At 46.4% G+C, this 26,541-nt stretch overlaps 1 protein-coding gene across 1 annotated transcript; it reads left to right on the plus strand.

Moving 5' to 3' along the window:
* Positions 1-1,903: 1,903 nt before the first annotated feature.
* Positions 1,904-26,302, plus strand: PRPF39 (pre-mRNA processing factor 39). Its single transcript, XM_081196181.1, has 14 exons — positions 1,904-2,042; positions 6,217-6,584; positions 7,631-7,756; positions 8,417-8,535; positions 10,662-10,829; positions 11,690-11,855; positions 13,571-13,678; positions 18,506-18,670; positions 18,993-19,119; positions 20,731-20,999; positions 22,036-22,220; positions 22,557-22,631; positions 25,240-25,360; positions 25,592-26,302. Exons 2-14 carry the CDS (start codon positions 6,255-6,257, stop codon positions 25,646-25,648), a joined length of 2,016 nt encoding a protein of 671 aa, XP_081052307.1. The 5' UTR covers positions 1,904-2,042; positions 6,217-6,254; the 3' UTR covers positions 25,649-26,302.
* The last annotated feature ends 239 nt before the right edge of the window (positions 26,303-26,541 follow it).

Below are 26,541 nucleotides of genomic sequence, written 5' to 3' on the forward strand. Positions count from 1 at the left end.
CGATCTGTGCTTTTCTGAATATTGCAACCTGACAGCAAGGCAATGTCGCTCTCCTGCTGGAGCCCCTCCAGAGAAGCAAGGAGGGAGCAGCACGAGTGCCACCTGCAGCTCTTGTTGGGAAGCGCGTCTCGCAGTCCAGCAGGAGACTCAGGAGACGCAGTGAACTCAGTTTAATATACACTGAAATAAAGCTGCTCCATATCCAGAGGATATTTCCTAATTTTTGAAGGGTGATAGACTGTGGAATATGTGTCTATGTCTGCCCCTTAACATTCGTGCAACAAATGCAGTAAGTGCCCGTAGCTGGAAACTGCATGTGGGGAGGGTGTGGCGGCTGCGCTCTGGTCACACTTGTGGGCTCCTTGTCTGTGGGGTGCCCCGCCGGTGGCCCCTGGAGAACAGCGGCGGGCTGGGCTGGATGAACCCCTCAGGGCATCATGATGATGATGATGATGATTTCTGACTTTCTCATGGGACACACGTGGCTTAGAACATGCAAATATCTTCGCCCCCTTCAGCCAATGTTTTTAGCTTTTTTTTATTTTAACCCTAAGCCGCCTTGAGACCCTGTTGGCGGGGGAAGATGGGATGGAAATACAATACTGTAAACAAGATATAGCTTAGAGGCCAACTCTCTTGGGAGCCCCCAAAAAATTTAAAGGGAAAAACCCTGGATGTACATATCCAAAATATAAGACACAAAACAAGTAAAATAAAACCTACATAAAGTGGCAAATGGCTTGAGATACCTACGAGGTCCTGAATGGGGTAACTGTGCCCCTGAAGGACCAGGTGTGCAGCCTGGGAGTCGTTCTGGACTCACAGCTGTCCATGGAGGTGCAGGTCAATTCTGTGTCCAGGGCAGCTGTTTACCATCTCCATCTGGTATGCAGGATGAGACCCTATCTGCTCACAGACTGTCTGGCCAGAGTGGTGCACGCTCTGATTATCTCCCGCTTGGACTATTGCAATACGCTCTTCGAAGGTGACCCAGAAACTACAACTGATCCAGAATGCGGCAGCTAGACTGGTGACTGGGAGCGACCGCCGAGACCATATAACACCGGTCTTGAAAGACCTACATTGGCTCCCAGTACGTTTCTGAGCACAATTCAAAGTGTTGGTGCTGACCTTTAAAGCCCTAAACGGCCTCAGTCCAGTATATCTGAAGGAGCGTCTCCACCCCCAGCATTCAGCCCAGACACTTAAGGTCCAGCACCGAGGGCCTTCTGGCGGTTCCCTCCCTGCGGAAGCCAAGTTACAGGGAACCAGGCAGAGGGCCTTCTCGGTGGTGGCGACCACCCTGTGGAACACCCTCCCACCAGATATCAAAGAGAAAAACAGCTACCTGACATTTAGAAGACATCTGAAGGCAGCCCTGTTCAGGGAAGTTTTTAATGTGTGACATTTTAATCTATTTTTAATCTTTGTTGGAGGCCTCCCAGAGTGGCTGGGGAGGCCCAGCCAGATGGGCGGGGTACAAATAAATAAATAATAATAATAATAATAATAATAATAATAATAATAATAATAACAACAACAATACACAAATTACCATATAGCATATATTCAGCACAAAAAACAGCTGGACCTATAAAGGGCCCCCATTATCTTCAGCAGCTGAGGGCCTCATCCAACCTAAATCCGACCCCGATAAACAGGAACCATAAATACCTATAAGAAATGCTCTGCATCTTATCGGGCTCTTTCGGGGGAGCCCCGCCCTGCCTTGGGAAGAGAGCAGAGCGCGGCGGCGGGAGAAAAACTCTGCACCAGCTCAGAGGCCCGTTCTTCCCTGCCCCGCCCGCGCTGGAAAGCGACGCCCCCGGAGCCCCGCCCCCTCGGCCTCTCCGGCGCCTGCGCGGCCCCGCCTCCTCCCTCTTGCGCCTGCGCCGCTCCTTTCCCGCCGACGGGGCCGCAGCTCAGCTCGGAGCCAGGCCGGAGGCCCGTGGCGCCTGCGCAGTGCGGCCTTCCCAGCCAGTCCCTCAGCCGGGCGGCCTAGAAGAGGCGGAGGCCCCATGGCAGAGAGCGCGCTGGGCCAGGTGGGAAAGGCCTCTGGGGGGAAGCGGCGGCGGCGGAGGCCCCGCTGGGTCTCCTGAGGGGGGAGGCGCCGCCTGCCTGCCTTCCTTCCCGTTCCCGCCTCGCGCGGCGGGGGGAGGGGCGCCAAGGCTCCCTCAGGAATTGGGGGGGGGGAGGCAGGTGAGCCCCGCCCCATGGGCCACGTGACGGGGGGGGAGAGAGGCGGACGCCCCCTGAGGGGTTTCCATGGGGGGTCCGGGGAAGAGACCGGGGGACCTGGAACGAGGCCTGGGGGGCATTACGGCCTTCCTCCTCCTCCTCCTGGTGGCCGAAACGGACACCCCCCAAAAAAAATCCCATTTAAACACCAACATCAACCCTGCGAGGCGGGATAGGCTCAGCGACTGTCGCCCCCCCCCCCCGCCACCCGAGGCGGGATTCGAACCCAGGTCCTGACCACCGGGCCCTGCCTGCCTCTTATCCCCCTGGGCCAGGCGCTGAGGGCGGGGGGGGGGGTGGAGGCGAAGGGGGGTCCCAGCCCCACCATGGCGGGGGGGGGGAGAAAAGCGCTGCGTGTCTCTCTCCTAATCTACGACAAGGGCTTTCTGGGAGGGAAAGTTCAGTTTGCATTGAAAAGGTAGAGAATCATTTGATTCCAGCTTGTTATTTAGTAAACTTTGGAGCAGGCTAAGTCTTCTGCCTTTGAACTTGGCACGTTTTCATCGTTACTGTTGTACTCAACGAAATAGAAAATACAGTGGTACCTTGGGTTACAGACGCTTCAGGTTACAGGCGCTTCAGGTTACAGACTCCGCTAACCCAGAAATAGTACCTCGGGTTAAGAACTTTGCTTCAGGATGAGAACAGAATTCGAGCTCCAGTGGTGTAGCAGCAGCAGGAGGCCCCATTAGCTAAAGTGGTGCTTCAGGTTAAGAACAGACCTCCGGAACAAATTAAGTACTTAACCCGAGGTACCACTGTAGAACATAGAAAAATAAAGTGCTGGAAAATGTTCTGCCCCGCATTGCAAGTTTTAATCGATTACTGAAATCCCAAGATGTTTTGGTAGCTGGATATTTTGATAGTCTTTCTCCTTCTTTGGAATAAGCCACATGGGCGTGTGTGGAGATTCACCTCCTTAATTGTTTTTGGGGAAGGCATGTGAGGCTTTGCTTATTTCAATAAGACTTTCTGGTCATTGGCTGCAGTTAGTGCTGTTTATTTAGGGCTGAGGCTTATTGCTGCTATTCTTTGTTTTTTATAGGTGGGTTTAAGTGTGTGGACGTTTTATGCTCTTTGTTTTGAGAGTCGTATTGGACATTTTTAATTTTACATACTCTCACCCTAAGGGCCTAAGGTGTGTCACACCATTACACTAAAATAAAACATTAAAAACATTAAAAACAAATTACAATTACAAAAGTAGGGTGGGTCCTAAAAACAGAGTAAGCCTGCAATTTACAAGGGGTTACATTCTGGGAAGTGTGCCAAAACTAAAATCAGGTTGGGTGCAATGTCAGGTGGGGTTGCCAGAGCTTTTTTTCCCCTGGACACCCACCCCCTTTCTACCCAGTTTTTCAGTTTTAACGATTATTTTGCTAAATGCATAAAGCTGAATGTGCACAGGTTAAATGTGCAAAAGTTGTGTGCTAGAACAGGCACAAGTGTGCAAATGCAGTCCCGGCCACTGCAGAAAGCTGGGCACGCAGACTTAGGGCTACATCTAAGAGCACACCCAAATTTGTGTTGTGGTTGAAACTTTAATTTTCTTCATCACTGTCCAACCCCTGGAAAAAAATCTGTAATTATATAATTGCTTTTCCTTTTATTCTGAAAGTATTAATTACTTAAGCTACATTTCTCATGTAGAGATGCTGGGAACTGATTTTTACTGTCTCGGTTATAGAAGTGTTGTGATTGATGATCATCATCAGCCTTGATTACAGGTTGTTAATTGTTACCGTCTTGCTCATAAAGCAGTACGGGAGAATACCCACATCAAGGCCTGACGCTCATTTCTCCTAGCTTGATTAAATTATGTGGGCAAGGCCTTTGGTCTTCCAAAGTTTGGAATTATCACAGAGGTGGTGACGCATGACTCTCAGGGATGGGATGGGGTTTTTGCAACTAGTCTAATTGCACGCTGGGGAAGCCACTTTGCCAAGGTAGGTGCCCCATTTTGCTTTAAAAGCCATTGTGGTTTTGAAGATTTGGGGTTTAGATGTTTGCAGGTTGTCTGACTGTGCAGGGAATAGGGAGGGCCTCTCTGCCTGTTTGGCATTCCAGTGCAGAGCTCTTGGAACCCTTTTCTGAGGTGAGAGTTCTGAGAGCATCGGGGCTGCCTTGCAAAGGAAGTGTGGGAGATGGGCTGGCTAGAAGCATTTGTGCCTGTTGTTACTTACTTGTGTTCAGGGGTTGGCGGGAGCTCACTCTTTTCGGCTGGTCTTCCAGAGTAGGGCATGTGATTGTTGTGTGCTTTGGAGGGTTTATGGGGAAAGTAACAGCTGGGGCAAGCTGTTCCAGGGTGTGTGGATGTGGGTTTCGGTTTGCAGGCAATTCAGGAACTGTGAGCGGGAGGAAAGATGAGTCTCTAAAGGGCTAGTCAGAAACACCAGGAATAATTTTCTGATAGTAAGAGCTGTTTGACAGTGGAATGGTTTCCCTTGGAAGGTGGTGGACTCTCCTTCCTTGGAGGTTTTCAAGCAGAGGTTTGGATGGCCATCTGTCAGGGATGCTTTTGCTGAGATCCCTGCATTTCACAGGTTGGATTCGATGACCCTCAGGGTCCCTTCCAACTTGTGAGTCCCTATTATCTTGTGGGGCTTGAGTTGGACTTTCCGGCTCCTCTACAGCTAGTGGTCTGTGTTTTGTTGTTAGTATTAATAGGATTATTTCAGAGTATCTCAACCAGTTAATTGGAACATTACATTCAGAGAGGGAACTGAAATGCAATTCCGCTGTCATAGTTAGCACAGCAGAAAGCCTACAAGTTTCCCAACAAAAGCGTTAACCTTCATTTGGAGGGCTGCCACTTATCTTTGATGGGTGTGTGTATAAAAGAAAGGCCATGTGGCTGATAAAGTCCCAGCTGTTGGAAGGAAAGATAGGCTAGCCAAGAGCTTGGATGATAGTACAGTACTGTAACAGTATTTTATTATTAACAGCATTTAATAATGCAGAAGACTTCTATATAGCTATCAGTAATTTTAGGTATTTCTTCAGAATATGAAACAATTCAAATAAATTTACTTTCTAGTAAGTTATGTAGGCTAAGGTTTGGGCTGCAGTGGCATTTTCCAGGGTTTTTTTTTTTTTCTACTAAACTAGGAGAGCTGGGATTTAAGGTATGAGCACCAAACTTTTTTAGAGTTTGCTTTGTTTTTTCTATCAGTATTGAGTGCACACCTTCTTCAGATTTTGGTTAGTTCTCTTCATCTTTGGATGTGTATATGTGTGTGCTTGCTTGTCAATCTCATACTGCTCTCTGCCTCCCCCACCTGCCCTCACCTTCAGATTTATCTGAGAAGTGCAGGTACAGCAAGTGGTATTCAACCAAAGGTTTTACTCCAAAAACGCCCATTGAAATTAATGAACCTACCCTAATCATGTTCCTTAATGTCAGTGGGTCTACACTGAGTAATATCACCCACTGTTTACAAATTGGGGACAGTTCTTAAATTAATTACCATATTTTTTGCACCATAACACTCACTTTTTTCCTCCTAGAAAGTAAGGAGAAATGTCTGTCCGTGTTATGGAGGGAATGCCTACAGGTGGCATGCCTCCGGATTTTCCTCCTCTAAAAACTACGTGCGTGTTATGGTCGGGTGCGTGTTATAGAGCGAAAAATACGGTATCTTTAGCCAGTAATTTGGTTTTGGCCTTCAGGCTTCCTTTCTTCTGATGCCAGAGGAGAGAGTCTGAAAACTGTTTGCTTCTCACTCAATACTTGACAAATACATTGACTAGGGGAACCAAGATGCAGAACTGTAAGTCAGTTTTAACTCTGATATCTAGGATTGTATCCCAATCCAGCCACTGATGCTCAGGGTGTTTTGGTGCACGTCTCATTCATTCATCCTTGGTTCTTCAACATTTTTATTCCCCTCTATCTGGGGATGTATAGTGTCAGCTGCCCTTGTTTTAGGAATCTTATCCCCAGCAGATGATGATGACGATGATTTTCCACTTCAACAGGTTATTTTCTAACAGAACAAGAGGAGTGTCTTGTCGCTATGCAGAGTTCAGATCATAAGGAAGACAACAGTAACTTGAAAAGCGAGAGCATGGGCAAGGACACTGATGCCAAGAGTGAGCAACCAGCTGACTTCAGCACGGAGATCATGAGTGTGACGGAGATGGAGCAGTCCCCTGACAACTCTCCCGGCGACAACACTCTGGAAGAAACTACCCAGGACAGTGAAATGGCAGACAATGAAGCTGCAAAGACTGGTGACCCTGAACCTTCATTCCCTCCCGAGTTTGAAAAATTCTGGAAGGTGGTTGAAACTAATCCACAAGATTTCACGGGCTGGGTCTATCTCCTGCAGTATGTAGAACAAGAGGTAAGCAAGTGGTTTGTCTTTTTCTCTCCCCTGTCCTCTTTCAAATGGGCAGTGCTTCAGTACGTCAGCGCTGATTTTGATATTTCAAGTGGTGCCATAACCCCCAAAGTGTTCCTAGCATGCAATGAAATAAACAAGAATTTAAAGTACAGGATATATTAAAGCATCTGATACAAATAACTGGTCATCACCAGCTGGTTCAAAGGTCTTGCAACATTGTCTGGAAGATACTTGTGTTTTGGGGGTTTTCACAGCAGGGAGAGAAAGTTCAAATAATAGAGACAGTTGCTCTCACAACAACTGGGAAGGTCCCTCTGCATGCCTAGGCTGTTCTAAATTAGACAAATTAGAAGACTATTTGCAGCAGGCTGTAAATTCTTAGACAGCAGTTCTTAAACTTAGTATTTCTTTGGATCGTTGAATAAGTTTTTGTTCTACAAATCAAATCTATATAACTCATATGGTCCAGCCCTTTGAAAAGAATAGTTCTGGTTCTTTAATACAGATAGCACTAGACTAACTAAAGTACTTCTTGAGAGGGGTTTTTTTTTTTTAATCCCAAAGGCTAACTTTGTGAGAGGTATCCCTTTCATTTTGGTGGTTTTCACCTGTTGAAAGCTTTCATAAAAATGTTGGTTTTCCATTGCTGGCCAGGATTTTGAGCATGTTGTGGAAGAGCATTCCAGAGCTGAGGGGTAGTGATTGTGTATGCCTGTCTTTGTGCTGTCGTTCCACGGATTCTGCTCATTGATAAATACTAGAAAGATTCTTGTTTATTTCTTTATAAGATGGTTGTGAAATCCAGAGGAGGTTGTGATTTCTAAGGTTTGCAGGACTTCTACTTTTCCTTCAGCCTTTTCTTTTGTTGTGCATGGATGAAGAATGTCCAGGCAAGCAGCCCCTGTTGGTTGGCTCTTTTAAAAGAAGTGCTATTGTTCTGGATTCGGGGAGGCCTCACTTTTGACAGAACTTCCTCCTGATAATGTGTGGAATGACCTATGCAAAGTCTAAGACCTCTGAAACTGAGCTGTGTGTTTCCCCCCCAGAACCATTTACTAGCTGCCAGAAAAGCCTTCGACAGTTTTTTTGCACACTACCCATATTGCTACGGCTATTGGAAAAAATATGCAGACCTTGAGAAGCGGCACAGCAACATGAAGCAGTCGGACGAGGTATGTAGGCTGTGGGTTTCAGCTGTTGCTCTTGGGTCCTGTGAGCCAAACACCGACCAAACCACAGAAAGTAACTCTTTGGCTACCAGTACCTTCCACTCTTCGTACAGGGCTTTCTGTTTGCGCTTGTCCCTCCTTGTGGCACTCGGAGCTAATATCTTCTCTCTTTGTTGGCAGGTGCGTTAAACCTCTACTACAGTTTGTCAAGCTTTGCAGTGCAAGCGTCTGCATTACACTGCAGCTTAACAAGTAGGGCAGGGCTTTTCTGTCACTTACGTTATACATTTATTATTATTTCGCAAAATTCGAACACTGTGGTTGGTTTTGCTGGTCACCATTGCTACATCTTATTGCATTTTTGGTCAGACGCTGTCATTGGTGCTCTAAAGGGTCTGTGCCCTATGGTCTGTACCCCAAAGCCTGCCCACACAGCCTGGTCAGATGCAGGGACTGCTGCGCTTTGAAGATCAAGACTCCGCACGTGGAGATCAGAGCATTGCCATGTTCTAGCCAACCTCCACCCAATGGTAATGGTAGATTATTTAAACAAAATTCCAGTACATTAGTATTTCTTAAGGTTCACCGGATAACACAGTGTTGCCTCTCTTATGCCACCTAAGTAAGGATTCGAAAAATAGCCTTTTGGTGTTCTCTTTGTAGGTATATCGAAGGGGACTCCAGGCAATACCTCTTAGTGTTGATCTCTGGATCCATTACATAAACTTCCTCAAAGAGACGCTGGATCCCAGTGACCCTGAAACTGTTGGGACCATTAGGGGGTAAGTTGTTTGCAAAAACAATCCAATATAAATACCCTGTGGGGTGGAGTTTTGCGTAGAGCTGTGCTCAGTCATGTGAAAAACAGCCTTCTCATTTTCCATCTGAGTTGAACAGAGGGCAGGCACACTGCTTCTGCTATCAAAGCTCCTGGAGTAGACCATTGGGGTGTGAAATTGAAACTGACTCGTCTGAACTGGTCTTGGGAGACCTGGATGTAGACCTCTGCTCAGGCTGCAGCTCTCAGCTTGTAATGTCTTTGAGTTAACAGCAATTGGGGTGGAGAAACTTCCTTCAGGGACACATTCTTCTGTGGGTCATGTGCCCTGCATGCCAGTATGCCTGGAAGCACCCCATGCTCATTAACGCGCACACAGAGGTTTGTTTTGTTTGGGTTATTGTTTTGATTATGCATTTTGTGTTTTCATCTTGCATTTGTATGGTGTGAACTGCCCTAAGATCTAGGGATAAAGGGTGGTATACAAACAAACAAATAGATAAAATAATAGTAGTAGTAGTAATTTCTTGCCCACATGCCACATCCCATTCATTCATATTGTCTCCAGCTTGCATTGAGGGGGAAGACTCCCCCCTCCCCCCCCGCAAATGCAAATTGCCTGCATCAGGACACTCCAGGCATTAGAAGTGGAAGCTTCACCCCTTTGCCCCCTGCTGCTGGGGGGTAGCCCTCCCCACCCTGACTCCTGTAGTTTGGAACCCTGAGCAGGGGGGTATTCCCATTGGAATGAAAGGGAAGCCGTCACCCGGGGACCTTTTTGGGGCTGCAACCCCAAGTGGGGAAATGATTAAAGCCTTGTTGTTCCCCATGCCAAAGTCCTGATCTGGAGTAGATCTGCATTGCAGGTGGTTGGACTAGATGACCCACCTCCCCAGGGGCCCTTCCAAGTCTGCGATTCCACGAAAGAAACACGGGTTAATAATCTAGATGCCTGCCATTTGCTGCGTTTCTGTGCTGGCCGGGGCAGAAGAGAAGCCCTTCCATCTGCATCCAGCGTGGAATCCTCACTGGCCAGATGGAGTCTGCAGGGCAGAGGAGCGTTCCCCATCCCTGCCTTAAATTGAGGGAGGGGCCAACAAGGATTAAAACGCATCATAGGCATGTTTTGTAAATTTAAAATAATGGTTCACACGGAATATTTTCTGGCATTGCACGGTGAGAACCCTGATCGTTTTCTGTGTCATCACAAATTTCATTCTTTTCAACAAGAGGGTGTGGAAGTCTGCTTTTAATACCTTCTCCCAGTTTGGTTAATGAAATGTGTTCTGTGTTCACATATTTCACTAGTTGCTGTTAAAGCCAGTTTGTCAACTGGACAATTCAGTCAAATTGAAATAAACTTTCATGTCACCACATCCTTAGTCTAGCGGTCTTTTTGAGGGTGTTGAAGAAAGGGTATTGTTTTGAAAGAGTGAGGGAGCTTTTTGTTAAATTTTACACTGGTTTGTCTTCGGATCTTAAAATTTTTACATTGTCACTGATGGAAGGAAAGTGCTTTTGATATTTTGCATCAGTTCAGGAATTGGGGGTATAGAATATTGCAGAAATGACATCTGAGCCAAAATCGCCTAAAAAATGAACAGTATCAAATTCTATCAGAACAGTCAGATTTAAAAGGCTGATGATGACTGTTTTCAGATAAACTATGGTTTTGCAAAATGTGAGCAAGCCCAGTTTCCCCCTCCGCTTTCCCCTCCTCCCCTTCGGAGCCTGGAAGGTTTGGTTTAGTGTCCTGGGTCCAGTGTCCAGTGCCATCTCCAGGCAGGGCTGGGAACAGCTCTCTGAAACCCTCGAGAGCCATAGCCAATTCTTGTGAACAGTGCTGGGCTAGATGGACCAGGAGGCGGATTTGGCATAAAGCAGCTTCCATTTATCCCTTTAATTAATTTTCATACCATCCTTCATCTGAAGACCACAGGGTGATTCACAATTATTCATAAGACAGAGAATTTTGGGTGCTATCCATTATATATTAAGCAGCCAATGAGTGCATGATTTTGCCATGTTTTATTTTTTAGTGAGTGGGAGAAACTCTAGCCACCTGAGCAGGATCTGTGCTCAGGACTAATGAAGTATTTCCATGATGACATAAATTGTCTTACCTCCCAGGACCTACGAACATGCAGTCTTAGCTGCAGGGACAGATTTCCGCTCTGACAAACTCTGGGAAATGTATATAAACTGGGAAAATGAACAGGCTAACCTGAGAGCAGTGACTGCCGTATTTGACCGCATTCTTGGGATTCCCACCCAGCTTTACAGCCATCATTTCCAAAGGTAAGGAGGTTGTTAAGGTTGAGTTAGTGTTACACTTTTGGTTTCTGTAATGTCCTATTATTGCAGCACTGAAAGGCCTTGAAGTTGTTAGTTGCATGTGTGTTCTGGTTGTATTCTAAAGGAGGAAATTGAGACGACGATACACCTGAGCAATGTAACTGTGAAAATGTCATGTGTAGTGGAGCATCTAATAATTTTCAGCACTTTATACATGGCATTCATTATGATGATGAGCACTTATAAATGTTCTGCCAGGCATGTATTCTCTGCTAGGTAGCATAATTTTATCTGTCCCAGAGAAATAGCTTGGCATCTGTAAGAGCAGTTCAGCTACGGAAAGCCCTGGTAAGTCCTGATAGGGTGACAAATCTTCTCCTTGGGCACAGACGCTTACTGTGTCATTGTGTTGTCTGTGAGCTGGTTGATGGGCACAAACTGGATGTCAGTTTCTTAAATGTTTCCCAGGGGTTAAATTCCTGAATTTCTGACTAACTGCAAGTGTGAAATAGAGCAGCAGGGGTGGCTTTCTGAGTTATTTGTGGTAATGCAGCTGAGCTTCAGGGCTTCCTTTTGGAAGATGAATAAGCTCCTAACAAGCAACTTAACATCTTATGTTAGTGGGTTGTTGTTTTTTTGTAATATGTGATTATAAAGAAGAGCTGCAACGGTCAAGGGCAACCAGATGAAATGAGAAAAGGCGTTTCTGGAAAGCAAGGCCAGCTGGTTGCTTATTAAAAAGTAACAAATGCAACACTTGCTGCCTGGGTTCTTCCTAGAGCAGTTTCGTTGTGGCAAAGAGCTGTCCAGTTTCATCTTAGAACAGTCCACAAATTCATTCTCATTCTCTCTCTCGACTGAAGGTTCAAAGAGCATGTCCAGAATAACCTGCCCCGGGACCTTCTTACTACTGAACAGTTTATCCAACTGCGCAGAGAACTCGCTTCTTCCAATAGCCATAATGGGGAGGATGCCCCCCCTGGAGATGACCTCCCTTCTGGAACTGAAGATATAACTGACCCTGCTAAGGTAACTGTGCATAGCTTGCCCAGTTTTTTTCCTCGGGGTTAATAACAGCAGTTTTGCATAGGCCTAATTTATTCAGCTGCTCATAAAACGCCTGGATCTTTTGCTGACTAGAGCTCTTTGAAAGCACATTCAGAAGCCGGGCGTGTCTGTATCTGGTGTCATGTTTCCGCATTTGCCAGCTGCCGTCCTTTGCTTTCTGCCTTTAAAGTTATTCCCTGCCTTGTCTCTCACCCATAGCAGCTCTCCATATTCCTGTCCTAGTTTTAGCACATGTGCTTCTGAAGCCTTTCTTCTTGATTCTGGTTAGAGTAGAGCCTGAACTGACGCAAGATCTGACCTTTAGCATTTACAGTGGTACCTCGGGTTACATACGCTTCAAGTTACATACGCTACATGTTACAGACTCCGCTAACCCAGAAATAATACCTCGGGTTAAGAACTTTGCCTTGGGATGAGAACAGAAATCGTGTTCCAGCGACGTGGCGGCAGCTGGAGCCCCATTAGCTAAAGTGGTGCTTCAGGTTAAGAACAGTTTCAGGTTAAGAACGGACCCCCGGAACGAATTAAGTACTTAACCCGAGGTACCACTGTATTTATACAAGTAGTTTGCAGGCAGGGTCTACCAGTTTTTGGCCAGCATTGCTGTTGAGGCAGATTGGTTGTCAACAGCAAACCCCTTCCCCATTTCCCCCCTTTTTTCTGGCTTGGTCACTTCTTCATTTCTCTCTAAATGTCTTTAGGTAGCAATATCCAAATCCCTCCTTCCTGCCTTTCCTCAGCAAGGAGGGTTCTGTTACGGGTTCCTAAATACCCTGATGATGTAGCTACAAGACATGTTGTCTTATGGAAGCTTTTGTCAATTTTACTGAACCTTTTTATGTTGTATACAACCTTTATATACTTTTATGAAAAACGCAGATCATAAATACTTTAATAAATAGATAAAGCCCTGCCTTACTCCCAGCTGAGGAGGTGGATGGATTACCCTGCAGCTGTTGGGACGATTCCAGCTCAGCTGCAGCTTCAAAGTTAAGGGGAAGGCTGGCTACCTGTCACAGGAAGCAGCACCTCAGGCAGCAGAAATGCTGAATCCTGTTAGCAGTTCCCTTCACCAAAATTTGGAAATGCTAGAGTTCCTTCTTTCAAAAGATGGGGATAAGGAGAGCTGTCACTCCGTGTATTTGAGGCAACAGATCTGTGGCAGGGCCTGTGAAGCACAGCGAGCAGCAGAAGTGCCGTGCAGGGTCTCCCTACCCCTTTGTTGTGGGTGTTTAGAAGAAAGAAGGATATATAAGCAGCTGCCAGACCTATAGACCAATGATCCATCGAGCTCACTATTGCCAAATCTGACTGGCAAGAACTCTCCCAAGATTCTCAACCAGAGGTCTTCTCCTGTTGCTTTAGGTGGACGTAACGAATGTGGTACCTTGAATTTGGAAAACTTGAAATCTACCCTTGACTTAGGTACTTGTTGTTCTCCTTCGCTGTGGTCAGACTAGAGGTTTGTCCTTAAGAACTGGATTCTGCAGATCCCAGGTGCTGTGCTGGCAATAGAGTCCAAGGACATCACATTTCAAAGTCCCAGCCGGGCAGATTTTCTGGATCCCCTCTTGAGCACAGTGTGTGCTTGCTTCAGAAGGAAAATTTTGAAGCTCACTGCCTCATAAAAGCGTGTCTGGATTTTGTCAAACCCTTTCCTTTCTGTATTTGTTTAGCTAATCACTGAAATAGAAAACATGCGTCACAGAATCATTGAGATTCATCAAGAAATGTTCAATCACAATGAGCATGAAGTCAGCAAGAGGTGGACCTTTGAGGAAGGGGTAAGTTCCTTTGCATAACATGCTTTTGTAATTCCGTGGAGGAGGAGGCGGCAGCAGCAGCCGCTTTGGACTTCCCTGGAGAAGCTGTTTCTGGCATTTGTGGGTCATGTCCAAAGCAGCTTGTAGTTGAAGCGCACAAACTTACCTTTGAGCCGCCACCTGGTTCCACAGACTTCATCCACAAGACTTGCTAGGCGTCAGTCCTACAGTTCTTCTTATGCTTGCTAAGTCATTTGTACAGTGAAATAATGGCTTGCCTAAACAAAAATGTTTTTAGCAAGCACTGAAAAAAGTACATTGAAGGTGCTTGCCTGATGTCAATAAGCAGGGATTTCCTACGTGTAGGTGCTGCCACACTCAAAGATTGACTTCTTATGTATTACATGGCACCTGTTAACAGTGCTGGTTCTGCAGATGGAAGCAATCAAGTGGGCATATATAAGGCAAAGTGGTCTTGCAAGTAAACTGATCTCAAGCTGCCAAGATAAAGGTTACACCTTGAACCTGAACCTGTAGCAGATTGAATTGGTGCAGATCTCTGAGCCAGAGGTATTACTTACTCAGAGTGACAATTCTACACAGAGGTGCCATTGCATCAGCATTTTTTGTGGTTGCCTTACGGGAACTTTCCCTGTTTCCCTGTTTGCTGCTTGTAGGCAGGCCCCCTCAGTGATGAAAGAAGAGTTGTTTAATCCCTCAGATAGCGCATGCCCGACAAACTTGAGATTGCAGCCTTATCTCTTGCTTGCATTTGGAATTTCATGCGCCTTCTTTGCTTTCTTGCCCTCAGGATTGCTGTATTTGTGTGATGTGTAGTATGTATTGTTTGAGTCATTTTATTTAGCAGTTTAAACCGTCTGAAATATCAAAGGTGCCAAGTTCAGGAGCTTTACATTGGCACAAGATTATTTATTTCTTCACTGTAAGGGCCAATAACAGTGTTCTCATCTGATCTCCAGTTGGCTTAGTTTGCATAAAGAGAAAACGAACTGTCTCCTCCTATGACAAATAACTGCAAAGTGCTGTTTTGAGTAAATGCACAACCTCTTGGCTGCTGGGTGTGGAAGGTCATCAGTATTGCTAGGCAGGGGCCCTGACTTGAAAGCAGCAGAAGGTAGTGACTCCCTGCCTGGAGGGTTAGCCCCCAGGAGCCCAGGGCAGCACCAGCCGCCTGCCTTGGCCAAGGGCTTCCTACCCTTAAGATGACTTCAAGCGGAGTTAAGGTTATCATAACATTCTGCCTAGAGCTTGTCTGTGGTGGCGGCTTTTGGAGCTCCACCTTGGAGGAAGAGGTGAGTGAAATGGGATGTGTTGCAATCTGTCAAGGCCACCCAACTTGGGCAGGTCCTAAAGCAAATTCATACTCTACATAAAGATATTCCTGAGTAACTTGGGTGTGGCTCCACATCCCTTTGTATTGCACTCAGCTTCTGCTGCGGCCAGCAGACTTTAATTAACAGCTTTGCATTCGACTGGGAGTATTTTGAATATTAGATACACATTTAATGGGCTAAAGTGCAAGCTTTCTCTTGAATCCAAATGGCAGAGGGATGTACCTGTATAGTATAGCTTTTTCATCCTTAATACACTTAAAAAATAAAAATCCAGAGGGATTGCTGTGTTAGTATATTGCCACAAAAACAGCACAGAGTCTTCTTGCATCTTGAATTGCGGTTCTGGATGTCCAGTTAAGCTTACTAATCCTACCCTTCCCCAATGGCGTTCAGGGCAGGCCAGGCAGCCTCTCCTAGCAAGTTAGACTAAGGCAGGGGTGGAGATGTTGTTGATCTCTGGCTTGTATCAGCCCCAGCCAGCATGGCCTCTGTAGTCCACCTCTGCAGTCTCATGGTTTCAGTTTTTTAATGGCACTTGTATACACCTTCATGGCTGAGCAGGGTTTGCAACTGGGGTCCCCTATTTTGAGGTTCAACACAGTGCATTTTTGGAGTCTGCGCTACACTTCACTGATTGCTTATTTAATTTAAAATGTGTGGACTGCTTTTCTAGAAAGTGCAAATCAGAGTGCAAAAAGACCAATGAAAATCATTGAAGTCAAATTTCCTGTTAACATAATTCATATATTTTCATTTCAACAATAAACACAAGACATCAAATGGCTGCTATAACAAAAGCATAGTAGTTTGTGATTACAGCCATACCTCGTGTTGCATTAGGTTCATGTTGCATCTTTTTGGCTTGCGAACACGGCAAACCCAGAAGTGTATACTTCTGGGTTTTGCCGTGCACAGAAGTGGCGCTCTAGTTACTTTTTGGGGTGCAAACGGCACCCCAGAATGGATTGAGTCCGTAACTAGAGGTACCACTTGTATATAGATCCTTTATACTCTCTGGGAGCGATACCTAAAATCTTGGGGCATACAGTCCTCATGCCTCTTGGACTACAGAATTATCTGCTTGTAGGCAAGCCGAGCACCTGTGAAATTAATTGATTTCTGTATAAATGTAAGGATTCATAAGTGAGGTCGCTTGCTTGATGTCTTCAGTACCCCAGCTTTTCTGGAAGCAGGGGCTGGTGGTTGCTGGGCAGAGCACTTTCCCCCTGTGAGATACAATTCCACCCACTGTGTCCCAAGACAGACAGATGCCAACAACTAACCAAAGCTCTCTCTCTTTGAAGCCGGAACACCAATAGCAAATTCCTTTACAGGCTGTGCTTTTGCTTCAAATGTAAAAATTTGCCACAAAATACAAATTAACAGTTGTGACCATATATGAAGAATAGGCAGTTTTCCTATTGCGTTCCCCCTTGCAAGCAGCTCAAAGTGGCCAGAGTTCAGTCCAGCGTTAGGCAGGCTTTGCTGGGCTAATGAGGGCAGATAGCCGGCAACATGTGGCACTGTTGTGAAAAGATCTGCACTGGCTGCCCATCTGCTGCCAAGCCGTGTTCGGGGCCCTTGTATTAATTTACAAAGCCTTGAACAACTTCGGTCCAGGGCACCCGAGGGGTTGCCTGAATCCTTATATCTTATCTCAGTCACCAAGATGATATTTAATGGCGCTGCTGATTATCCCCCAAGTTGGAGAAGGCTCCAGTGTTATTGGCCTGGTCTTGAGGGATGCTCTTCCAGCAGAGATTCAGCCAGTGGTTTTTGTATTAATTTTGAAATGTTCATTGAAAACTTTCCTATGCCCCCACCTAATGTGGATAGTTAAAGAATAAAATAATTTCTGCTAGTTAGCCAGTGATCTGTGATTTTTGTTTTTTGTAGTTTTGTAATGCTCTGATACTTACATTTTTAATGAAATTGCAGCATTTTTATAAATGTAATGAGACATGTGGGACTTCTTACCAAGACATCTGCTTCTGTTGTCTCCTTTGATGCTGCTTCTGTTCAGGGTGTTTGCTTGTCCATAGGCTCCAAAGAACGTGGGGTGTAGGAGAGATGAGATCCGATCTCTGTTGGATACTCTTAATTGGCTTAATAGCGTCTCAAGATTTCAGAGACAAGTGGTTTTTTAGGTGTGGCCATTAAAGAAGCAAAAAATTATAAAATGGGATAGATCTCTAGATACCCACATTCTGCTTGCTTTACCCTTCTAACTTAGTGTCTGAGCGGTTGATTTTTTTTAAAGTCCCATGATCCTGTTTCTGCCGTCTCACCCAGCAGTGCTCTCCTCTAAGGCAGGGGCATCTAGTCCAGCATTCTTTTTTCCAGTGGTGGCCAGCTAGACATCTCCAGGAAGTCCATAAGTGCAGCCTGAAGGGAGCAACTTCCTAGCAGTACAGAACATTTACAAGTTGGAGTGGTTTAGGAGTTCTCCTTTAGAACACAGAGGGTGCTTAGAAAAGAAGAATGCTTTGGCCGAAATCTGAGCAAAGGTTGTATTTTGGTAATTGGGGAGGACTTTTGGGCAAAGCCCCCCTCCTGGTGGCCAGGAGATAAGAAGACAGGCCCTTTTGGATTGGTGATGATTCAAGAGTAGGAGGCAAAAGGGTACCAATCAGTGGGCAATCCTTACAATGCAGGGAGGTAAGAAGTTAGGTTCCTTAAGAGCTTGAGGGTGTGCAGGGTTGGGGAGTTAAGGCTGAAAAGCAAAGCAGATTGCAAAGAGCGCCAAAAAGATTTCTCCAAAGTCAGTGAATGAGCAACGAAATGGCAAATGAGAATTGGCCAAAGTGTAAAGGATGCCCATGAGGCACAATGAGCAGATTATACTCGCTAAAAGAACCGTAGAGGAGGCCCAGGTTTGGCAATAAGAAGCAATGGAAAGAGGGATCTTGCCATTGCATCCTACTTGGAATGAAGACATCTGTTTGGCCACCTTTGAGACATGATGACTCTTCTGTGTTCTTAAGGAATGCAGCCACTTATTGAATTGAAACAGAGCAAGGCTGAGAGCTGTGCATTCTTATTGGACCCAAGAGTTCTGTGCCTGATCTTTGTTAGGTCTTTCTGTATAGGGAACTTGCTAGCTTGGTCAGCTGTTCTTGAAACTACACTTCAGGGGGTATAGGGCTGATCACACATTAATCCATGTATAAATTAATGTGTGGAAGGAGCAACAGTATTATTCCGGAGGTCTGTCCACGACTTGTGGAGGGTCTTCAAACTTGTGATTGTCTCCAAGCTGGGCGCATGGAGGCCTTGTTCACAGGTTTGGAAAAATGTAGGGGGAATAATGCGATCCACACCTCTCCTCCGCATTCACTTATATATGGATGTGTTGATTCTGAGCAGGCCTTCGCTTAGATAGCAGCAGGTTCCAGTTTCTCACGTGCTTGGCGGGATTAAGTGGCAGATGAAAGTTTTGTCGCCATTGTAAAACTGGTTTACTTTCCGTTCCCTTGGTTCTCCTCCATTTCAGATAAAACGACCTTATTTTCACGTTAAACCTCTGGAGAAAACTCAGCTGAAGAACTGGAAGGAGTACTTGGACTTTGAGATTGAAAACGGGACTCATGAGCGAGTGGTGGTCCTCTTTGAGCGCTGTGTGATCTCCTGTGCCCTCTATGAGGAGTTTTGGATCAAGGTACGGGGCGTGTCTCCCACGCACAGCTCTCTGCCTTTGCAAACATTGATGATCAGTGACTAACCTTCTGTACTCTTGTTTGAATGTTGTTCATGTATAACTATATCTGTTGCATTAGGAGATGGTCTGCTTGCAACCAGATTTGACAGCTGCATATGCCAACTTCGTTGCCTCTCTTCGTCCCTCCTTACAGAAACTAGTCTAATGGTTCAATAAAGGTGCTGAATGGGTTTAAACACAAGAATTTTATAGTTCTCTCAAGTATTTAGCAGCCCAGAGTAAGCTGTGAATTGTTCAGTCTCTGCTCTGTCTTCAAATGCAGTATGCCAAGTATATGGAGAACCACAGCATCGAAGGAGTGAGGCACGTCTACAGCCGGGCCTGCACGATACACCTCTCAAAGAAGCCGATGGTGCACTTGCTCTGGGCAGCCTTTGAAGAACAGCAAGGTGAGTGAGGAGCCGGGTCTCCGAGAGGAAGGAATGGGTAGCAGAGGCATCCTTCAGCCAAACAGAACGGCAGGCTCTTGGAGGCTCACCGCTCAGTCAGTCATTTTCTCTACAAACTTAAATGCCTCCTTGTAAGCCACTCCATGAAGAAGACTATAACAAGAATAAAAGCAAATGAGGATACATGCACTTTTTTCCTTGCCGCAGGATAAGAGTAAATGTAAATGGTCGTAGACCATCTGGAGATACGCATCTCCATATCCCAGTATTTTGATCATTTGGCAACCCAGGAAAGGTTGCTCATCCGTGGATGAAACAGCCACTGCAAATTCTGGAGAAGTGAATGAGGCCCTATAAACATTGATAGTAGGGCACATCTTGAAGGTTCAGGTCTTCTGCTTAGGACCGTGATTGGCATCTCAGCGATCAGACCTGACTGAAAGACCAGTGCTGTACAGAGGATTCAAGGAGGTGCTTAATGTCATATCCCTGCTGTAACACTGTTGACTCCTCTCCTAGTAGCAGCACTTCTTAGGGTCTCTTTCCAGTATCCCTATGGGGATTACATGCCTGCAAAATAGGAACACTTGCCGTTTTCCTCTAACCTCACTTTGCAGTCTGTGCTAACGTTGCTGCTTCTCTGAATTGGTTGCAGAGCCTGGTTAGAAGAAGAGATTATGCAGATGGTAAAATTTAGCAAAGTTTGTGACTCTAGTAGCTGGTAGTAAAATGTAGATCAGGGTGTATTTAAGTGTCTGTGTCTTCTATTTGAAGTTGAGGATCTTTTCCAGGACATTGCAGAATCTGTGCATGGAATCTGCTGGGTGTGTGCAGACACTTGCCACCCATGACGACTGTAATCAGCCCTCCTTGCAGGGAGACTCCTGTTTTTATCTGTCTACTCTCAACCTCCGCACATATGAGAGCACACCCTGCTCCTCTCCACGAGAGTGCCAGAGGGCTTGGCAAGAGGCGGAGGAATGTCTCCTGCTGCTTGGAAGCGACTTCCACTATTCCCGCCTTGAAACTGCACCACAAAGGAGACTCCTGAGGAGGGCGCTGCGTGTGCTGCTGGACAACTTGAGGGCGGATTTATGAACACCTGTGCATTGATTCTCTTAGTTTGTTCCAGTTTCTCTGTTTGGTGTGAAGGAGATATTCATACATATGGGTTGCATACGCTTCAGGTTACAGACTCAGAAATAGTACCCTGGATTAAGAACTTTGCTTCAGGATAAGAACAGAAATCATGTGGTGGCGGCACAGGTGCAGCGGGAGGCCCCATTAGCTAAAGTGGTGCTTCAGGTTAAGAACAGTTTCAGGTTAAGAACGGACCTTCAGAACGAATTAAGTACTTAACCCGAGGTACCACTGTAGCAGGTTGTTGCTTCCTACTTCTCAGGAAGGCGGGAATCAAGTGACCTGAACAAAGTCTGGTGCTTGAAGCCCCCACCTCCCTTTCATGCCCATCTGAAACTTAACTCAGCTACAGTAAAGCCAAAACTGATCTTTGGGTACCTGGCAGGGAGTTGTGCAGGAGGACCCCGAGGGGCTGTTGGCTGATTCCAGCCAGGTGCCATTCCACACCCACACGTTTCCCCTTGCTTTTAGGGAATATCAATGAAGCCCGAAGAATTCTGAAGACCTTTGAGGAGAACGTTTCCGGCCTGGCCATGATCCGCCTGCGGAGAGTGAGCTTGGAGCGGAGGCATGGGAACATGGAGGAGGCTGAGCACCTGCTCCAGGAAGCTGTGAAGAACGCCAAGTCCAGCTACGAAGCCTCCTTCTTCGCGGTCAAGCTCGCTCGGCACCTTTTCAAAATCCAGAAGAACCTCCCCAAAGCCAGGAAAGTGATTCTGGACGCCATCGACAGAGACAGGGTAGGCAGCTCTCGGAGGAGGGCTAACTGGACCCCTTCCTTGCCACCTCTGCCAAGGGGCTCCCGTGCCTGGCAACAGTGATGACGACTCTTGACTCTGCAATGCGTCTTGCTGCAACTTGGAGACACCAGTCCCTCTAAACTGATGTTGCCAGGCTCCCTTCCCTACACACCATGCCCCAAACTCCAGGCTTCCCTCCAGAGAAGAGCTAGCTTGGCATGGCAGTGCCTGGGGTGCCAGATCCTGGGGCTGTAATGTGGCCAGGGGTGCAGCTCTCTCCCTTTCCCCAGTTCCTGGGCCATAGATGTAGGTGCATTTCCAGAAGAATCAATAGAGACATTAAAATGGGAAAGGAGCCCCATACCTCACGGCAGAAGACCCTTCTCAGTACTGGCTTAAGGCGGCGGCAGCAGAGGGCACTCCAAAGTTCTGTGCATTACAAATATGCATATTTATGTTAGATTCCATAATGAACACATAGAGGTGCACTCACTAAAATTCATTTTTTCAAGGCATTGAGATCCGGTGCATGTCTCTAGGCAAGCAAAAGTTTTTCCTCCTCAGGAAGGTACCAGCCCCTCCCTAACCTCCTGCAAGACTTTTGTGCCTTGATTGGGCCAGGAGGTGGAGGGATAATTCTGGTGTTCTAAGATGCACCTTGATGATACCATGAATCCCTGAGGAGAATGCAGAGAAGACTGGTGCTCATGGGATTCTTGGTTTGCTGTGCGTCTGCTTACTTAGAGGATCTTGTGCATGGCTAAATTGAGCCATCTGATTTTTGGAAGTGTAGTTGCAAATTAGTCTCGGCATGAAAACATTTTTGAAAGAGGTAGTTCTGAGAGGAAGAGGTCTTGCATGCACAGCTTACTCCCCCTGCACCCAAGGAGAGGCTCCACCGCTGACATACCATTCAGACATTCTCTCCTGTAACTTCAATATATTTAACTACCTCATCATTGTGGTTGTAATAATTTGTGTACTACTCTTGAATATTGCCATCTGAATGTTTCTGTATTTAATTTATTTTGCCTAGGATAACCCCAAACTGTATCTCAACTTGCTGGAAATAGAGTACAATGGAGACCTGAAACAAAATGAAGAGAACATCATTGCGTGTTTTGACAAAGCGATCAGTGGCACGTTGGCTATAAAAATGAGGATTATATTTTCTCAGCGAAAGGTGGAATTCCTTGAAGATTTTGGTCTGGATGTGAACAAGTGAGGTTTTACATGTGCTTAACAGCCTTAGGGGAACTGGACAGCGTCTGAGCCCATTTTAATGCCTATTAATGGCATGTATGCTGCAGACAAAGTTCAGGAGGGTTGATGAGAGACCATTCTTTGTAGAAAACTGTTCTTCCTGCTAAAGGTTGCAGAAATTCTGGCCCTGGGAGTAAGTGGGGTTCTCTTCACTGATGCCAACTTCAGTAGAGGATTTAAACTACTGTGAGTCAGTTCACAAACTTTCAAAATGGAAATGTTTCTGCATCCTGCACTGACGAGCAGAAAGGCCTAACCTGCAGCCTCTTTTTCTCTCCCCTCTCCTCTTTGCAGGCTTATGGATGCCTATGAAGAGCATCAGTCCCTTCTGAAGGAGCAAGAGTCTTTGAAAAGGAAAGCAGAAAATGGGTATGAACTGTCTTGTTTAGCAGAGAGCAGTGAGAGTCTTAAGGCTTAGCTGCAAAAGTCTCTCTGGGCTGCCCTACTCCAAAGTATGCATTTTGGTTCACCCAATATGACCATGCTTTCTTGGGGTGGGGGGTGGGGGGGAGACACAGACAGACAGGCCAGAGTGGAAGCTCTATTCCCGGATGTGCTAAAGAGTTTTTCTGAAAAAACTGCCTCTGCATGGAGGTGGGCAGTCGAGAATGATCTGATGCGCCACTTATGAAAATGTGCCTCATTATTTATTTATTTGTTTGTTTGTTTGTACCCCGCCCATCTGGCTGGGTTTCCCCAGCCACTCTAGGTGGCTTCCACAGAGACCAAAAATACACTAAAATGTCACACATTAAAAACTTCCCTAAACAGGGCCGCCTTAAGATGTCTTCTGAATGTCAGGTAGTTGTTTATCGCTTTGACATCTGATGGGAGGGCGTTCCACAGGGCGGGCGCCACTGCCAAGAAGGCCCTCTGCCTGGTTCCCTGTAGCTTTGCTTCTCGCAATGAGGGAACCGCCAGAAGGCCCTCGGCGCTGGACCTCAGCATCCGGGCAGAATGATGGGGGTGGAGACGCTCCTTCAGGTATACTGGGCCGAGGCCGTTTAGGGCTTTAAAGGTCAGCACCAACACTTTGAATTGTGCTCGGAAACGTACTGGGAGCCAATGTAGGTCTTTGAAGACCGGTGTTATATGGTCTCGGCGGCCGCCCCCAGTCACCAGTCTAGCTGCCGCATTCTGGATTAGTTGTAGTTTCCGGGTCACCTTCAAAGGTAGCCCCACGTAGAGCGCATTGCAGTAGTCCAAGCGGGAGATGACCAGAGCATGCACCACTCTGGCCAGACAGTCTCTGAGCAGAAAGGGTCTCAGCCTGCGTACCTGGTGGAGCTGATAAACAGCTGCCCTGGATACAGAATTGACCTGCGCCTCCATGGACAACTGTGAGTCCAAAATGACTCCCAGGCTGCGTACCTGATCCTTCAGGGGCACAGTTACCCCATTCAGGACCAGGGAGTCCTCCACAACCGCCCGCCCCCTGTCCCCCCAAAACAGTACTTCTGCCTTGTCAGGATTCAACCTCAATCCATTAGCCGCTATCCAACCTCCAACCGCCTCCAGACACTCACACAGGGCCTTCACCGCCTTCACTGGTTCTGATTTGAAAGAGACGTAGCATACTGATGAACACCCAGCCCAAACCCCCTGATGATCTCTCCCAGCAGCTTCATGTAGATGTTGAAAAGCATGGGGGAGAGGACAGAACCCTGAGGCACCCCACAAGTGAGAGCCCAGGGGTCTGAACACTCATCCCCCACCACCACTTTCTGGACACAGCCCAGGAGGAAGGAGCGGAACCACTGTATAACAAGGCCCCCTCATGTTTAAATGCAAGCACTCAAGAGCTTTTTACTCTTTTCCCATGAAGCATTAGAAGCAAAGGAGGCAGCATTCAAGCAGCAGCTCAGGTTCTTCAAACTTAGGAAACTTCCAAGGCTGTTCTTCCTATTAAGGGGTGGCCAGGCGACTGGCTTCTTCTTGTGCTGAAGATAGATGAGGAGCAGGTGGCTTTAGGTTTAACGGCCCCCCTCCCCGGGTTGATGGGATTGAATAGCGCCCAAGGCTTGAATTCCTTGTCAAATGTGTAGCAGGGTTTCTATGCTTCTGGCAAGTGACATTTAGTTATTGGGATGTCAAGTCTTTGTTTAGAAAACTCGCAAGGTAGCACACAACAGTAGAACGACATCTCCTCCCCCCCCCCCCGAAAAAACCCCACATAAATTAATATAATTAGCTCATCAGAATCAGGAAAAAACCTCCAAACAATAAAAGGAGATAATCAATAGCTTGAAGGTCTGAGCAAATAAAAAGGTATTTGCCTGGCATTGGAAAGACACCAGATTTGGTGCCAGGTGAGCCTTGCTGGGTATGAGGGTATTCCACATGTTGCAGCCAGAAAGTCCCCCTCACTGATCACCTCCTGCCTAATTTCAAAAGGTTTGGGGTGGGGACTGTTGAGGAGGGCTTAGATGCAGGGGAGACCCAGCCAGATGGGTGGGGTATAAATAATAAATTATTGCTGCTATTATTATTATTATTTTGGAAAAGGCAGTCCTTTTAGAACTGAGGAATAAGATATAATGCTTTTGTAAACAGCTTAGAGGTTTACTTACAGTCGAGTGCTATATAAATTATGTTAAATAAAGGAAATATTTCAGAGCAGAGAGGCAAGTGCAGTATCTCAAAGGGAGGGGCCTGGACCCCTTCCTGAAGTGGGGGTCAGGGGAACAGAGATGTTTTGTTCTCCCCCCCCCCCTCAAGACAGCTGAGTTGTCCTGCCCTTACAAAGTGGGCCACCATTTGTCGTTCCCTAGAGGGTGGGGAGGTGACAGAAAGGGAGCTGGGGGTGCCAGAAGCCCCCTTCTCCACCAGCTCCTTACCGTGCTGGGATATCAGACAGTTAAGATTCGAGGCAAAGCAGACCCAGCGAGTCGAGGACTTGCTAGCTAGCTGGTGACTTTTCCATCTCTGGGCCCTCTGCTCTGTCGAATAACAGCAGCGCATTTCTTGCATCTTGCAGCTGCGAAGAGCCAGACGAGAAGCGAGCGCAGGGTGAGGAGGCAGCTCTGGCATCTGGGCAGATGGCGGACGGAGACATGCAAGCCAACCAGGCCGCCTACAACTACAACGCTTGGTACCAGGTGAGCAGCGGATACGGGGAAGTTTTCGGGCTCCCCTTTGCCACGCAACCCCTGCCAAAGTCAAGCTCTGCCATGACAGGGATTCGGGCTTTAAAAACGCCAAGGGCCTCTGCACCTGCAATATTGCAGCGGTGGAGCCCTTTAGCTCTTGGCCCTTGGCAGAGTTTTGCGCAAGTGTGGAAGGCGCAAAAAGTTTGCTAACCCACCTCCCCCTTTTGCTTCCTCCTCTAGTACAACTACCCAAATGCATGGAATTACGGACAATACTATCAGACCTCTTCCACCTGAGCAGAAGAACAATTTGAGCAGAAACGGGGTGTGAAAGTGTTTTTGGTTTGTTTTATATATATATATATATAAAAATGGGGATGTGAACAGACAGTCACACAATCCTTTTGTGTTTTCTGCATGTGTGGTGAACTGATGTCCACAGGGTTCTTGTGACAAATTCTTGTATTAATTGGTATCTTGCTGTATACATAGTTTATCAGGATTTCGGCTTTCCTGTTACAAAAAAATCCAAGAAATTCCAATTTCCATCTGTTGAATGCTGGCGAAAGTCGGCTCTCGGCAATGATATGAAGGCGGCTAGAACAGGTTCGCGCCACTCCGGGAAATGGTGCTCTATGTGAGTTTCCTGCTCCTGTCCCTGAATAAGTTTCAAATCTACACCCTCATCCAGGTCTGTTTTGGCTTTGAGTTTACAGTTGCAGCATCCAAAAAGAGAGAGATTTTTAAATATATATATATATATATATATATATATGGGTGGGTGGGACTACATAATGTGGAAGGGCATCTTTTGGATTTAAAGAAGTGACAAATGAAGTGTGTTGCTAGAACCATGCTGTGTTTGGGGTGGGTTTTGTATTGAATTTTCATGTATAAGTTTAGAAAGGTTTGTTTAAAATGTCCTTTTTTTAATAAAATTGTGCAAATTGAGCTACTTCTCGTTTCTTTTGGTCTTGAACAGTATCACAGTTGTCAAATATACTACCTAATAACACTTCAGAGGCTCGAAAGCTTCTACAGCGCAAGAATATGTTTTTCTCGTGAGAGAGCTACAGTCTACACTAGTAATAGCTGGAGATCAGCAGCCAGTGCTAATTGGGCGCTTGTCCCTTCCGTCAACCTGATTTTCAGAAGTGTTCCCTGCCCCATAGCAGAAAAAGTGGCTGCCT

The sequence above is a fragment of the Podarcis bocagei genome, assembly GCF_964188305.1.
Source record: "Podarcis bocagei genome assembly, chromosome: 1".
Lineage (NCBI taxonomy): Eukaryota > Metazoa > Chordata > Lepidosauria > Squamata > Lacertidae > Podarcis > Podarcis bocagei.

Excerpts from the sequence above, each read along its gene's own strand:
- PRPF39 (XM_081196181.1), top strand. The coding sequence starts at position 6,255 with ATGCAGAGTTCAGATCATAAGGAAGACAACAGTAACTTGAAAAGCGAG. Across the intron at positions 13,679-18,505 it reads GGTGGACCTTTGAGGAAGGG|ATAAAACGACCTTATTTTCA; the intron begins GTAAGTTCCTTT and ends CCTCCATTTCAG. Across the intron at positions 22,221-22,556 it reads TTTGGTCTGGATGTGAACAA|GCTTATGGATGCCTATGAAG; the intron begins GTGAGGTTTTAC and ends TCCTCTTTGCAG.